The sequence below is a fragment of the Syngnathus scovelli genome, chromosome 4 (assembly GCF_024217435.2).
Source record: "Syngnathus scovelli strain Florida chromosome 4, RoL_Ssco_1.2, whole genome shotgun sequence".
Lineage (NCBI taxonomy): Eukaryota > Metazoa > Chordata > Actinopteri > Syngnathiformes > Syngnathidae > Syngnathus > Syngnathus scovelli.
In genome coordinates this window covers 2670001-2686729 of record NC_090850.1, presented here as the reverse complement: position 1 = coordinate 2686729, position 16729 = coordinate 2670001, and the positions used below count along the sequence as shown (strand labels likewise).

Sequence of the window (16729 nt, the reverse complement as noted above, 5' to 3'; positions counted from 1 at the left end):
TGTGTACTTGCTGAAGAAATTGTTTTTGAAATTGCTTCCCAGATCCTCCCATTGGCAGGTTGTGTACTTGCTGAAGAAATTGTTTTTGAAATTGCTTCCCAGATCCTCCCATCTGTGGTCCCTTCTCAAGGTTTCTCATTTTTCCCCCCAGTAGTTTTTTTTTTAGTTTTTCCTTGCCCTCCTGGGAATTTAAGATCACGGGATGTTTGAGAATAATTGCCAATTTTTCGTATATGTGAAGCCCTTTGAAACTTGCCTGTGATTTAGGGCTATATAAATAAACTTGATCTGACTTGACTTAACTTCAGCACCTTTCTGAAACTCACTAGAAATGCTGATGAAAATGAAAATAGGTATCTTTGTTAATTAATGATGAATACAGATTTTATTTACAAAAAATATTTGGTTAACTAACTGTCACAGTCTCCAAGGGTAACTCTCACTTGTGAATAATGCAACAAAAAACTATTTGCTCTATGCTTCACGTTTATCCGTTTTTTTTATTACAAAACGTGTTTGTTCACAAAGAGAGTCACGAAACAAATTAGCAAAACTTTACTATTTTCTTATTTAAGTCTGCAGGAGATTCTAATGGCATTTTGGCAGAAGTCAAAGAGCTCTAAATTACAGATGTGAAGCCTCAGACATTTCCAAGACCAAGAAACTTATTTTGGTTACATCGAAGTCCCAGACATGTGTGTCACACGCTATGTACTTCAACTATTACACACCGGATGAATGAAGAATCTTTTTTATCCTTGGCTATTTTCATTGTCTTGTTTATAATAAGAAAAAAAGAGTACCATCTGAAAATTTGAAATATGTCGGTTATACAAGTGTGAGGGAAATAAACATCACGCACCAAACTGAACTAAATCCTTTGAACTTTTGACTGTATCTGGAATAACTCAGTCTGAACTCATGTACCACATGTGTTTAAAATACCAACACATTTAGATTCTTTACACGAACAATATTCCTTTGGAATGTTGTGTGCACAGTCCTGCAAGCAAACAATTTTCCTCTGCACATGCAGTAATAAACTGCAGAAGACACAGGATGCTGACAAATAATATTTCACATTGTGCACCCACGCTGATGCTGCTCTTATTGGCTGTGATTTGAACAGCGTAAGTGGAAGACATTGCAGTTGATGAAGGTTTATTTTATATTTTATTTTAGATATCCTTTGTTATCTGGTCAAATGTGTTTAATCAATTTACACAACCAATTCCTATGGTAATCCTGACCTGATTGCAGACATTCAATGACGTTGACTCTCATACTGAATCACTGTGATATTGTCAATGTTCATATAGCGTTTAGAAACTTTGCTGATTGGCTGAGAGAAGTTCCAGCTCTGTTGTTTTGGAGTAAAGCAAGTAGCAGCTACTTTGACTTACTCAGATGCCATGGTTTGGCTGTGTTTTATCACGGGCAGTTCCTATGTGTTCTGCTGGTCCAGAGAAGACGAGGCGGCATGCGCGGTAGATTACTGGCCAGTGAATCTGTAAGTACCACTGTGAAGTCAAGTCAAGTTTATTTATATATCCCTAAATAACAGACAAGTCTCAAAGGGCTTCTCCTGTGCTAAGATTGATAATTATTCTCAACATCCCCTGATCTTAACTCCCAGGAGGGCAAGGAAAAACTCAAAAACGCCTACTGGGGAAAAATGAGAAACCTTGAGAAAAGAGACCACAGATGGGAGGATCCCCCTTCCAGGATGACCAAGCTGCAATGGATGCAGAGAGGGCACATCGAACACATGTAAAACAATCCAAAGAAAAAGCGAATGTCCATATTCAAAGTGAAGAGCAGCAGGAAGGTGCCCTCAATTATCATGGCAGTGTCTTCGAGGGTGGTAATCCGCCTCAGATCCCTCATCCCGATTGGTCGACAAGAAATACAGACAGCCATTTTCACTTTGGGTGTCACATAACCCCCTCCCCAGCCGGGGGAGTGGGGGGGGTAGGATAGACAAACTCCAGCTGAATCGGCCAACACAGGTTAATTAAAGGCCATAGCATAAAAATGTGTCTTTATCCATCCATCCATCCATCTTCTTCCGCTTATCCGGGGTCGGGTCGCGGGGGCAGCAGCTTTAGGAGGGACTCCCAGACTTCCCTCTCCCCAGCCACTTCATCCAGCTCATCCCGGGGGATCCCAAGGCGTTCCCAGGCCAGCTGAGAGACATAGTCTCTCCAGCGCGTCCTGGGTCGTCCCCGGGGTCTCCTACCGGTGGGACATGCCCGGAACACCTCCCCAGGGAGGCATCCAGGAGGCATCCTGATAAGATGCCCGAGCCACCTCATCTGGCTTTTCTCAACGTGGAGGAGTAGCGACTCTACTCCGAGTCTCTCCCGGATGACCGAGCTCCTCACCCTATCGCTAAGGGAGAGCCCGGACATCCTGCGGAGAAAACTCATTTCGGCCGCTTGTATCCGGGATCTCGTTCTTTCGGTCACGACCCATAGCTCGTGACCATAGGTGATGGTAGGAGCGTAAATCGACCGATAAATTGAGAGCTTTGCCTTTTGGCTCAGCTCTCTCTTCACCACAACGGACCGGTACAGGGTCCGCATTACTGCCGACGCTGCACCGATCCGCCTGTCGATCTCGCGCTCCATCCTCCCCTCACTCGTGAACAAGACTCCAAGATACTTGAACTCCTCCACTTGGGGCAGGATCTCATCCCCAATCCGGAGAGGGCATTCCACCCTTTTCCGATCGAGGACCATGGACTCGGATTTGGAGGTGCTGACCCTCATCCCGACCGCTTCACACTCGGCTGCGAACCGTTCCAGCGAGAGCTGGAGATCACGGCCTGAAGAAGCCAACAGCACCACGTCATCTGCAAAATGCAGAGACGCGATGCTGAGGTCCCCAAACCGGACCCCCTCAACGCCTCGGCTGCGCCTAGAAATTCTGTCCATAAAAATTATGAACAGAATCGGTGACAAAGGGCAGCCTTGGCGGAGTCCAACCCTCACTGGGAACGAATCCGACTTACTGCCGGAAATGCGGACCAGACTCTGGCATCGGTGATACAGGGACCGAACCGCCCTTATCAGTTGGCTTGGCACCCCGTACTCCCGAAGCACCCTCCACAGAACCTCCCGAGGGACACGGTCGAACGCCTTCTCCAAGTCCACAAAACACATGTGGACTGGTTGGGCGAACTCCCATGCACCCTCGAGGATCCTGCCGAGGGTGTAGAGCTGGTCCACTGTTCCACGGCCAGGACGAAAGCCACACTGTTCCTCCTGAATCCGAGGTTCGACCTCCCGACGGACCCTCCTCTCCAGCACCCCTGAATAGACCTTACCAGGGAGGCTGAGGAGTGTGATTCCCCTGTAATTGGAACACACCCTCCGGTCCCCCTTCTTAAAGAGGGGAACCACCACCCCAGTCTGCCAATCCAGAGGCACTGTCCCCGATGTCCACGCAACGTTGTAGAGGCGTGTCAGCCATGACAGCCCCACAACATCCAGAGCCTTTAAGAACACCGGGCGGATCTCATCCACCCCCGGGGCCTTGCCACCGAGGAGTTTTTTAACTACCTCAGTGACTTCGACCCCAGAGATTGGAGAATCCGCCTCAGAGTCTCCAGGCCCTGCTTCCTCAATGGAAGGCGTGTGGGTGGAATTGAGGTCTTCGAAGTATTCTCCACACCGACTCACGACGTCCCGAGTCGAGGTCAGCAGCACGCCATCCCCACTGTAAACAGTTTTGACGTTGCACTGCTTCCCCCTCCTGAGACGCCGGATGGTGGACCAGAATTTCCTCGAAGCCGTCCGAAAGTCATTCTCCATGGCCTCACCAAACTCCTCCCACGCCCGGGTTTTTGCCCCAGCAACCGCCGAAGCCGCGTTCCGCTTGGCCATCCGGTATCTGTCAGCTGCCTCCGGAGTCCCGCAGGCCAAAACGGCCCGATAGGACTCCTTCTTCAGCTTGACGGCATCCCTTACCGCCGGTGTCCACCAGCGGGTTCGGGGATTGCCGCCACGACAGGCACCAACGACCTTACGGCCACAGCTCCGGTCGGCCGCCTCAACAATGGAGGCGCGGAACATGGTCCACTCAGACTCAATGTCCCCCGCCTCCCCCGGGACGTGGGAAAAGCTCTGCCGGAGGTGGGAGTTGAAACATCCTGACAGGAGATTCTGCCAGACGTTCCCAGCAGACCCTCACAGAGCGTTTGGGTCTGCCAGGTCAGACCGGCATCTTCCCCCACCATCGGAGCCAACCCACCACCAGGTGGTGATCAGTTGACAGCTCCGCCCCTCTCTTCACCCGAGTGTCCTAAACATGCGGCCGCAAATCCGATGACACGACTACAAAGTCGATCATCGAACTGCGGCCTAGGGTGTCCTGGTGCCAAGTGCACACATGGAAACCCTTATGCTTGAACATGGTGTTCATTATTGAAAATCCATGTCGAGCACAGAAGTCCAACAATAGAACACCGCTCGGGTTCAGATCGGGGGGGCCGTTCCTCCCAATCACGCCCTTCCAGGTCTCACTGTCATTGCCCACGTGAGCATTGAAGTCACCCAGTAGAACGATGGAGTCCCCAGAAGGAGCGCTCTCCAGCACTTCCTCCAGGGACCCCAAGAAGGGTGGGTACTCTGAGCTGCTGTTTGGTGCATAGACACAAACAACAGTCAGGACCCGTCCCCCCACCCGAAGGCGGAGGCAGGCTCCCCTCTCGTTCACCGGGGTGAACCCCAATGTGCAGGCGCCCAGCCGGGGGGCAATAAGTATACCCACACCTGCTCGACGCCGTGGGCAACTCCAGAGTTGAAGAGAGTCCAGCCCCTCTCGAGAGGGCTTGTACCGGAACCCAAACTGTGCGTGGAGGCTAGTCCGACTATATCTAGTCGGAATTTTTCTGCCTCGCACACCAGCTCGGGCTCCTTTCCAGCCAGAGAGGTGACATTCCATGTCCCAAGAGCCAGCTTCTGCAGCCGGGGATCAGACCGCCAAGGTCCCTGCCTTTGGCTGCCGCCCAGCACACATTGCACCCGACCCCTTTGGCCCCTCCCACAGGTGGTGAGCCCATGGGAAGGGGGACCCACGTTTCCTTTTCGGGCTATGCCCGGCCGGGCCCCATGGGCGAAGGCCCGGCCACCAGACGCTCGCCTTCGAGCCCCACCTCCAAGCCTGGCTCCAGAGGGAGGCTCCGGTGACCCGCGTCCGGGCGAGGGAAAACGAAGTCCATTTATTTCAATCGTCATAAGGGGCTTCTGTGAGCCGTGCTTTGTCTGGCCCCTCACCTAGGACCCGTTTGCCATGGGTGACCCTACCAGGGGCATGAAGCCCTGTCTTAAATGTAGAAGTTCTGATATCTATCGGTAGGGCATTCCAAAGCTCTAGAGCCCAAATAGAAAATGCTCTAGTCTAGACCCTGCGGTCTTCTTGTGCTGTCTCAGTGGAGTGGTTAGCTCTAAAACTAGACTGAAAAGATTCAAATCGATTGTTAGCGACCATGTAATCATTAATCAGCTGTGCGACTACTTTTTCAAGAATTTTTGCTATGAACGGGAAATTTGAACCCGGCCTATAATTACTGAGACGGTCCGGGTCGAGGTTTGGTCGCTTAAGTAGCGGTTTAATCATAAGGGATTTAAAAGCTGTTGGCACAATACCAGAGGAGACAGACAGATTAATTATATTTAGGACGGACGGTCCTAAAATCCTAAATGATTCTATAACTCAGGAAGCAGGTTGAGTAAACAAGTTGTTTGCTTAGCCGCGCTAACCAATTGTCTAGGGACAAAAGATTTTTTTAAAAATTACAATTTGAGAGGGATATCACATGATTGACATACCAGCTCTGCCGAACCCCTGAAGCCGACTCACCGTTCGATCGAACCCAGGTTAAGAACCACTGATATATATATATATATATATATATATATATATATATATATATATACCGTATTGGCCCGAATATAAGACGACCCCCTCTTTTTCAAGACTCGAGTTTGAAAAAATACTTTTTCTCAAGTTTGAAAAAATACTTTTTGAACACCAAATTTAATTTTTATACAGAAAATAATTACAGTACATCTGAAACAAATGATTATAACAATATATCCGAGAGAGAGAAAAGCATGATATTTTGCCTCATTCAAATCCTGCAAAAACTGTCTATCACATCTTAATATCTGAACATTTAAACATGTAAACTAAAGTGCAATCACATTTGTAAATGAATGGCTTCTGGTTTTTGAAATGTAAATAAACCAATCTACTGTGATAAAAATACAAAATTGCAATAACTGCCTCAAAGTGAAGTCTAACTGTAACTGTAGTCTTGAAACAAATCTGAATAAGGAAAAACTTTGCAATAAAATAATGCAAACTGCTACCGCTATTGTTGGGGAGCCTGAGGACTGTATAGGGGCTCGGATGGTTATGGTCTTTTCGCCCCCGGGTGTCGGTCAGAACACAGGAGGGAAGATGTGTTTCAGTTTTGATTGCTTTACTGAATTATTGGCAATAAATAATAATACATAACCATAAATGAAATACTCTCTGCAACACACCAAACATAAGTCATCGATCGAGACGACAAAATACATTTGCTGGTGACCGTTAGTCGCCGTGCCACTGGGTAACGGCTACTCATATGATGCGAGGCAAACTTAAAGAAGCGCGCTGGAGCTGTCAATCAAACGGCGCGCACACGAAGCAAACCGCGATCGGACAAACGGCAGAGTAGTAACAATGAAATGTATATACTCACGATCACAGCAACATACTCAGTCGATTATGAGCGCGCTGGAGCTGTCAATCAAACGGCGCGCACACGAAGCAAACCGCGACCGGCACAACAGTGGACAGTAGTAATGTATATACTCACTTTGTGTCAAAGACGCACACGATCACAGCAACATACTCAGTCGATACCAGCAACCTTTAACTTACCACTGCGCACAAGTGAAAATGGGTATAAATGGGTATATTACGAATGTAAAACGACCCCCACTTTTTCACTCTTATTTCAATGCAAAAAACATTGCCTTATAATCGGGCGTGTGTATAAACGGTGTGTGTGTGTGTGTGTGTATGTGTGTGTGTGTGTGTGTGTGTGTGTGTGTGTGTGTATATATATATATATATCCATCCATCCATCTTCTTCCGCTTATCCGGGGTCGGGTCGCGGGGGCAGCAGCTTTAGGAGGGACTCCCAGACTTCCCTCTCCCCAGCCACTTCATCCAGCTCATCCCGGGGGATCCCAAGGCGTTCCCAGGCCAGCTGAGAGACATAGTCTCTCCAGCGCATCCTGGGTCGTCCCCGGGGTCTCCTACCGGTGGGACATGCCCGGAACACCTCCCCAGGGAGGCGTCCAGGAGGCATCCTGATAAGATGCCCGAGCCACCTCATCTGGCTCCTCTCAACGTGGAGACGTCTCTCCCGGATGACCGAGCTTCTCACCCTATCTCTAAGGGAGAGCCCGGACATCCTGCGGAGAAAACTCATTTCGGCCGCTTGTATCCGAGATCTCGTTCTTTCGGTCACGACCCATAGCTCGTGACCATAGGTGAGGGTAGGAGCGTAAATCGACCGGTAAATTGAGAGCTTTGCCTTTTGGCTCAGCTCTCTCTGCACCACAACGGACCGGTACAGGGTCCGCATTACTGCCGACGCTGCACCGATCCGCCTGTCGATCTCACGCTCCATCCTCCCCTCACTCGTGAACAAGACTCCAAGATACTTGAACTCCTCCACTTGGGGCAGGATCTCATCCCCGATCCGGAGAGGGCATTCCACCCTTTTCCGATCGAGGACCATGGACTCGGATTTGGAGGTGCTGACCCTCATCCCGACCGCTTCACACTCGGCTGCAAACCGTTCCAGCGAGAGCTGGAGATCACGGCCTGAAGAAGCCAACAGCACCACGCCATCTGCAAAAAGCAGAGACGCGATACTGAGGTCCCCAAACCGGACCCCCTCAACGCCTCGGCTGCGCCTAGAAATTCTGTCCATAAAAATTATGAACAGAATCGGTGACAAAGGGCAGCCTTGGCGGAGTCCAACCCTCACTGGGAACGAATCCGACTTACTGCCAGAAATGCGGACCAGACTCTGGCATCGGTGATACAGGGACCGAACCGCCCTTATCAGTTGGCACGGCACCCCGTACTCCCGAAGCACCCTCCACAGAACCTCCCGAGGGACACGGTCGAACGCCTTCTCCAAGTCCACAAAACACATGTGGACTGGTTGGGCGAACTCCCATGCACCCTCGAGGATTCTGCTGAGGGTGTAGAGCTGGTGCACTGTTCCACGGCCAGGACGAAAGCCACACGGCTCCTCCTGAATCCGAGGTTCGACCTCCCGACGGACCCTCCTCTCCAGCACCCCTGAATAGACCTTACCAGGGAGGCTGAGGAGTGTGATTCCCCTGTAATTGGAACACACCCTCCGGTCCCCCTTCTTAAAAAGGGGAACCACCACTACAGTCTGCCAATCCAGAGGCACTGTCCCCGATGTCCACGCAACGTTGTAGAGGCGTGTCAGCCATGACAGCCCCACAACATCCAGAGCCTTTAAGAACTCCGGGCGGATCTCATCCACCCCCGGGGCCTTGCCACCGAGGAGTTTTTTAACTACCTCAGTGACTTCGACCCCAGAGATTGGAGAATCCGCCTCAGAGTCTCCAGGCCCTGCTTCCTCAATGGAAGGCGTGTAGGTGGAATTGAGGAGGTCTTCGAAGTATTCTCCCCACCGACTCACGACGTCCCGAGTCAAGGTCAGCAGCATGTCATCCCCACTGTAAACAGTGTTGACGTTGCACTGCTTCCCCCTCCTGAGACGCTGGATGGTGGACCAGAATTTCCTCGAAGCCGTCCGAAAGTCAGTCTCCATGGCCTCACCAAACTCCTCCCACGCCCGGGTTTTTGCCTCAGCAACCGCCGAAGCCGCGTTCCGCTTGGCCATCCGGTACCTGTCAGCTGCCTCCGGAGTCCCGCAGGCCAAAACGGCCCGATAGGACTCCTTCTTCAGCTTGACGGCATCCCTTACCGCCGGTGTCCACCAGCGGGTTCGGGGATTGCCGCCACGACAGGCACCAATGACCTTACGGCCACAGCTCTGGTCGGCCGCCTCAACAATGGAGGCGCGGAACATGGTCCACTCAGACTCAATGTCCCCCGCCTCCCCCGGGACGTGGGAAAAGCTCTGCCGGAGGTGGGAGTTGAAGCTCTTCCTGACAGGAGATTCTGCCAGACGTTCCCAGCAGACCCTCACAGAGCGTTTGGGTCTGCCAGGTCGGATCGGCATCTTCCCCCACCATCGGAGCCAACCCACCACCAGGTGGTGATCAGTTGACAGCTCCGCCCCTCTCTTCACCCGAGTGTCCAAAACATGCGGCCGCAAATCCGATGACACGACTACAAAGTAGATCATCGAACTGCGGCCTAGGGTGTCCTGGTGCCAAGTGCACACATGGACACCCTTATGCTTGAACATGGTGTTCATTATTGAAAATCTGTGTCGAGCACAGAAGTCCAACAATAGAACACCGCTCGGGTTCAGATCGGGGAGGCCGTTCCTCCCAATCACGCCCTTCCAGGTCTCACTGTCATTGCCCACGTGCGCATTGAAGTCACCCATTAGAACGATGGAGTCCCCAGAAGGAGCGCTCTCCAGCACTTCCTCCAGGGACCCCAAGAAGGGTGGGTACTCTGAGCTGCCGTTTGGTGCATAGACACAAACAACAGTCAGGACCCGTCCCCCCACCCGAAGGCGGAGGGAGGCTACCCTCTCGTTCACCGGGGTGAACCCCAATGTGCAGGCGCCCAGCCGGGGGGCAATAAGTATACCCACACCTGCTCGACGCCTCTCACCGTGGGCAACTCCAGAGTGGAAGAGAGTCCAGCCCCTCTCGAGTGGGCTTGTACCGGAACCCAAACTGTGCGTGGAGGCTAGTCCGACTATATCTAGTCGGAATTTTTCTGCCTCGCACACCAGCTCGGGCTCCTTTCCAGCCAGAGAGGTGACATTCCATGTCCCAAGAGCCAGCTTCTGCAGCCGGGGATCAGACCGCCAAGGTCCCTGCCTTTGGCTGCCGCCCAGCTCACATTGCACCCGACCCCTTCGGCCCCTCCCACAGGTGGGGAGCCCATGGGAAGGGGGACCCACGTTTCCATTTCGGGCTATGCCCGGCCGGGCCCCATGGGCGAAGGCCCGGCCACCAGACGCTCGCCTTCGAGCCCCGCCTCCAGGCCTGGCTCCAGAGGGAGGCCCCGGTGACCCGCGTCCAGGCGAGGGAAAACAAAGTCCATTTGTGTTTTTCGTCATAAGGGGCTTGGGTGAGCCGTGCTTTGTCTGACCCCTCACCTAGGACCCGTTTGCCATGGGTGACCCTACCAGGGGCATGAAGCCCCCGACAACATGGCTCCTAGGATCATAGGGGCACGCAAACCCCTCCACCACGATAAGGTGACGACTCACGGAGGGATATATATATATATTGTCACGTGCTGGTGCCACCTGCGACAGGACCACGCCCCCCTGTCACTGGAATCGCCGTCACCTGTTACGGGTTCATGGACAGCGCTATATCAGCGCCGCCAGCGCACACCCGAGTGTCAGTCTGTCCCGTGATGCTTCGCTCATCTGTCCCTGAGAATCTGATTTACAATTCGAATCCACAGAACTGCTTGTCCACCCCAGCCAGATCGCCGCTCCAGCGCCAGCCACCCCAGCGCCAGCCACCCCCATCATCCCCTTCCACAATAAAGTCTGTCGCTACGCGATACTGTATATATATATGAGTTTGGGGTCACATTAAAATGTCCTTATTTTTGAAGGAAAAGCACTGTACTTTTCAAGATTCAAGAGTTTTTTATTCGCCATGTTTGAGCGTGCCAAACAAGGAATTTGACTTCGGCAAATCACAGCCTCTGTTCAACATTTAGGTGACTAACAACAACACTCAGGACATGTGAAAAATGGAAGATATTCTCAAACATCCCCTGATCTTAAACTCCCAAGAGGGCAAGGAAAAACTCAAAACTCCAGCTAGGGGAAATGAGAAACCTTGAGAAGAGACCGCAGATGGGAGGGTCCCTCTTCTAGGATGACCAGGCTGCAATGGATGCAGAGAGGACACATAGTACAAACAGTGTAGACAAAAAAAGGTGTGGAGAGCAGGATGTTATTGCACAGTAATGACTCTGAGACTCTAAGAGTGGTGTGAGTTCATCAGAGCAACAGCCTGGGGGAAGAAGCTGTCTCTGTGTCTGCTGGTTTTAGTGTACAGAGCTCTATAACGCCGTCCGGAGGGGAGTAATTTAAACAGACTGCAACCTGGGTGAGAAGGGTCTGTTGAGATGTTACTTGCACGTTTCCTGGTCCTGGACAGGTACAAGTCTTGAATAGATTGGAGGTTGATTCCAATTATCTTTTCTGCAGTCCTTGTTGTCCGTTGCAGTCTGTGCTTGTCTTGTTTGGAGGCCGATCCAAACCAGACAGTGATGGAGGTGCAGAGGACAGACTGGATGATGGCAGTGTAGAAGGTCTTCAGCAGCTCCCGCGGCAGGTTGAACTTCTTGAGCTGTCTCAGGAAGTACAGCCTCTGCTGGGCCTTCTTCCGGACAGAGTCTATGTGGCCGGTCCATTTCAGGTCCCGAGAGATTGTGGTTCCCAGGAACTTGAAGGTGTCTGTTGAGAATGAAGATAATTTTAAACTAGTTTTAACTTTAAAGAAATACACTCTATACATTGCTAATGTGGTAAATGACTATTCTAGCTGCAAATGTCTGGTTTTTGGTGCAATATCTACGTAGGTGTATAGAGGCCCATTTCCAGCAACTATCACTCCAGTGTTCTAATGGTACAATGTGTTTGCTCATTGGCTCAGAAACTATCACTCCAGTGTTCTAATGGTACAATGTGTTTGCTCATTGGCTCAGAAGGCTAATTGATGATTAGAAAACCCTTGTGCAATCATGTTCACACATCTGAAAACAGTTTAGCTCGTTACAGAAGCTACAAAACTGAGCTTCCTGTGAGCAGATTGAGTTTCTGGAGCATCACATTTGTGGGGTCAATTAAACGCTCAAAATGGCCAGAAAAAGAGAACTTTCATCTGAAACTCGACAGTCTATTCTTGTTCTTAGAAATGAAGGCTATTCCATGCGAGAAATTGCTAAGATATTGAAGATTTCCTACAACAGTGTGTACTACTCCCTTCAGAGGACAGCACAAACAGGCTCTAACCAGAGTCGAAAAAGAAGTGGGAGGCCGCATTGCACAACTGAGCAAGAAGATAAGTACATTAGAGTCTCTAGTTTGAGAAACAGACCCCTCACAGGTCCCCAACTGGCATCTTCATTAAATAGTACCCGCAAAACACCAGTGTCAACATCTACAGTGAAGAGGAGGCTGCGGGATTCTGGGCTTCAGGCCATATCTGAGACTGGCCAACAAAAGAAAAGGATTAAGATGGGCAAAAGAACACAGACATTGGACAGAGGAAGACTGGAAAAAAGTGTTGTGGACGGATGAATCTAAGTTTGAGGTTTTTGGATCACAAAGAAGAACTTTTGTGAGACGCAGAACAAATGAAAAGATGCTGGAAGAATGCCTGACGCCATCTGTTAAGCATGGAGGAGGTAATGTGATGGTCTGGGGTTGCTTTGGTGCTGGTAAGGTGGGAGATTTGTACAGGGTAAAAGGGATTCTGAATAAGGAAGGCTATCATTCCATTTTGCAACGCCATGCCATACCCAGTGGACAGCGCTTGATTGGAGCCAATTTCATCCTACAACAGGACAATGACCCCAAACACACCTCCAAATTGTGCGAGAACTATTTAGAGCAGAAGCAGGCAGCTGGTATTCTATCGGTAATGGAGTGGCCAGCGCAGTCACCAGATCTGAACCCCCTTGAGCTGTTGTGGGAGCAGCTTGACCGTATGGTACGCAAGAAGTGCCCAAACTTTTGAACGGTAGTGTATACTAAAAATAAGATGTGAAGTGGTCAACTATACTTGTAAGTAAGTGATGTGTTAATGATCAAGTAAGAATTCGTGAAAAAAAACATATATAAGTCGCTCCTGAGTATAAGTCGCCCCCCCACCCAAACTATGAAAAAAAAACCGCGACTTATAGTACGAAAATTACGGTAACCCATAACAAGATCGTGTTTCGAGCAGGTATGGGATCATGTCTACCAAGTCTGAAGCGCAAACGGAATGCTCGTTGTGTTGCAGTTACAGATTCGTTTTTGATAAACGTTTCCACAATGCTCACCGGCCCAATTCATGTTAGCAACTGAAACGAAACAAAATAACATTATTCAAAAACGAAACTATTTTTTTTTTTCATTTTATTAAACCTACACGCACACACACAACATCCAGATAACTTTTGTATAGTTCAGATTGGGAACGAGAAAAAAAAAAGCCTCTGTTTGAGTATCATATCCGTGTGTCCCGTCCCTCATTTTCTTCACTATTTCTTACTAGCGTTGACTGAACCCTTATTGCTGTGAGCCTTTGTGCAGTCATTGACTAATTGAAAATTACCAATTGACAACCATTTGCGCCATGGCCTCTTTCGAATGAACATGAGAATGGCTCCCTATACACATCACTATTTTGAGAGTGAGCAATAGAATGTCTTTTTAGCGATTCAATATGCAATAATGAAGCGCAAAATATAAATTTTGATGCAAAAAGGTTCTCAGAGTGGCAAACCTGGTTTGGAAAAACAGCAAAAAAACACCCACCAAATTGCAAAGAGCCACACAACAAGGAGGTGCCCAAACTACCACAACAACAATAAATTACCGCACTGGCCCGAATATAAGACGGTGTTTTTTGCATTGAAATAAGACTGAAAAAGTGGGGTCGTCTTACATTCGGGGTCTAGACATTATACCCATTCACAACGCTAGATGCGCCAGATATCTTTAAAGTGAATGCTGAACTTAACTCCCCAGGCTAAAGGGAACCCCTGGCACAAAGAAGAAAAATAAAAATAGCTGTTAGAAAGGTTTCTATGTTGTTAAAATGTTGGAAAGTTATGTCACCGCGCCTTAAGTCTCACGTGAGTTACCTCAGCTTATCGCGATTGTTGGAGCTTGTGCGCAGCGGAAGGTTATAGGTTGCTGGTATCGACTGAGTATGTTGCTGTGATCGTGTGCGTCTTTGACACAAGGTGAGTATATACATTTCATTGTTACTAGTGTCTACTGTTGTGCCGTTTGTCTGATCGTGGTTTGTTTCGTGTGTGCGCCGTTTGATTGATCGCTTCGGCGCGCGCCTTTCAGTTTGCCTTGCATCGTACGAGTAGCCGTTACGCAGCGGCACGGCGACTAACGGTCGCCAGCAAATGTATTTTGTTGTCTCGATGACTTATGTTTGGTGTGTTGCTGAGAATATCTCATTTATGGTTATTTAATATAGCGGAACCGTTACGCGCAGTTTGTTATGTAATGTGTGCCTTCTACTAGTGTTGTGTGACGTCAGAAGTTGAGCGTTGACTTACGTGTTGTATTTCTGTCTGTTGCAGAACCACACACACCCTTCACACGCTTCAGACAATAATCACACACACAAGAATCACTTTCACACACCCAAAGACTCACCCATGTACATACACTACACACACTTGCTCTCACATCCTTACGAACAAATGTGTGCCTATACCCTTTTGCCAGTTTCATTTATGGTTATTTAGTATAGCGGAACCGTTACGCGCAGTTAGTTATGTAATGTGTGCCGTCTACTAGTGTTGTGTGACGTCAGAAGTTGAGCGTCGACTTACATTCTGTCTGTTGCAGAAACACACACACCCCACACACTCTTCACACGCTTCATACAATAATCACACACACAAGAATCACATTCACACACCCAAAGACTCACCCATGTACACTACACACACCTGCTCTCACATCCTTACGACCAAACTGTGCCTAAACCCTTTTGCCAGTTTGCCTGTATGCCCCTATGAGCCACAGTGCCTGTTACCTTTTTGCCAATAATTCAGTAAAGCAATCAAAACTGAACCACATCTTCCCTCCTGTGTTCTGAGTCCTCAGGCTCCCCAACAATAGCGGTAGCAGTTTGCATTATTTTATTGCAAAGTTTTTCCTTATTCAGGTTTGTTTCAAGACTACAGTTACAGTTAGACTTCACTTTGATGCAGTTATTGCAATTTTGTTGTTTTATCACAGTAGATTGGTTTATTTACATTTCAAAAACCAGAAGCCATCATTTACAAATGTGATTGCACTTTAGTTTACATATTTAAATGTTCAGATATTAAGATGTGATAGACAGTTTTTGCAGGATTTGAATGAGGCAAAATAACATACTTTTTCTCTCGAATATATTGTTATAATCATTTGTTTCGGATGTACTGTAATTTTTTTCTGTATAAAAATTAAATTTGGTGTTCAAAAAGTATTTTTTCAAACTTGAGTCTTGAAAAAGAGAGGGTCGTCTTATAATCAGGGTCGTCTAATATTCGGGCCAATACGGTACAATAAAATCGTTTTTTATTTTTTTTTTGTCAGTGGCATAGCATGGGTTTGGCTGGCGAATGGTTGTCATATTTTGGGAGATTGAAATATTCAAAATTAAAAATATGTCTAATCTAGATCTTCATGCTTGGGTGCATGTGTGTGTGTATGAGCGTACGTGCGTGCGTGCGTGCGTGCGTGCCTGTGCGTCTGCGTGTGTGTGTGTGTGTGCGTGTGCAAGTGTGTGTGTGATTGGATGTATGCTGGGTTGGAACGGTTGGTCGACTCACTTCTGCTTGCTGTTACAGAGTTTTCAAAAGCAAACAAAGATAAATCCAAAAATGGATGGATTGAATTGAATTGTTTCTCCCCTCAGGTATGACTGTACCAGATGAGGACACAGAGGCAGGCCAGACCGGGAAATATTGCCTCGTGGCCATTGGAAGACTACAGGTGTGTATTGTCTAGAGATGGGCAAGTACCGCAGGTATCGGTAACAACACCACTTATCTTATTTTCAAGGTGTCGGTATTTGATACGGTGGCCAATACTGGCCCTCTTGTGGCCATTTTACAGTCAGGCACTACAAATTAAGACTTGTCTTCTTTCTCCTCTATTTTCTTCTAGATTGGTTGGAGAACATCTTTATTTGTAACCTCTCTTTGTATTTGTATCCTCTTTCTTTAAGAAAATAATGGAAAAACAAAAAAAAAAAAAAAAAAAAAATATATATATATATATATACACACCGTAATTTCCGGACTATAAACCGCATTTTTTTTTTCATAGTTTGGGTGGGGGGCGCGACTTATACTCAGGAGCGACTCATATATGTTTTTTTCACAAATTTTTACTTGATCATTAAGACATCACTTACTTACAAGTATAGTTGACCACTTCCCATGTTATTTTTAGTATAGTTGATCACTTCACATGCTTTTATATCTTTATCTTGAACATATTTAAAACATAAAAAATAGAGAAAACATCAAATAAAGCAATTAACACTTTAAAGCACCATATCCAAGTCCACCGTCTGCTGTATGTACACTTGCTCCATTTTTTGCTCCTCTTATATTTAGTATTATTATTTATTATTTCTTTATTTATCATTTATTCAACACTCTTATTTATTCATTGTTTGTGCCTTCTTGTTTTTTTTTTGTGTTGCTTGTATGCATATGTGTACTATCTCACCGAGGGATAGTGGGAACGTAATTTCAATCTCTTTGTGTGTCT

At 48.1% G+C, this 16729-nt stretch overlaps 1 protein-coding gene across 10 annotated transcripts in view; it reads left to right on the top strand.

The window, feature by feature from the left end:
• arnt2 (aryl-hydrocarbon receptor nuclear translocator 2) overlaps positions 1–16729 on the top strand; it is a 135320-nt gene that overhangs the window by 61772 nt on the left and 56819 nt on the right. For all 10 annotated transcript variants that reach the window (XM_049717441.1, XM_049717438.1, XM_049717437.1 and 7 more), the window contains one exon: positions 15867–15943. In XM_049717441.1, the coding sequence (XP_049573398.1) occupies positions 15867–15943 (77 nt within the window). The remainder of the gene's footprint in view (positions 1–15866; positions 15944–16729) is intronic.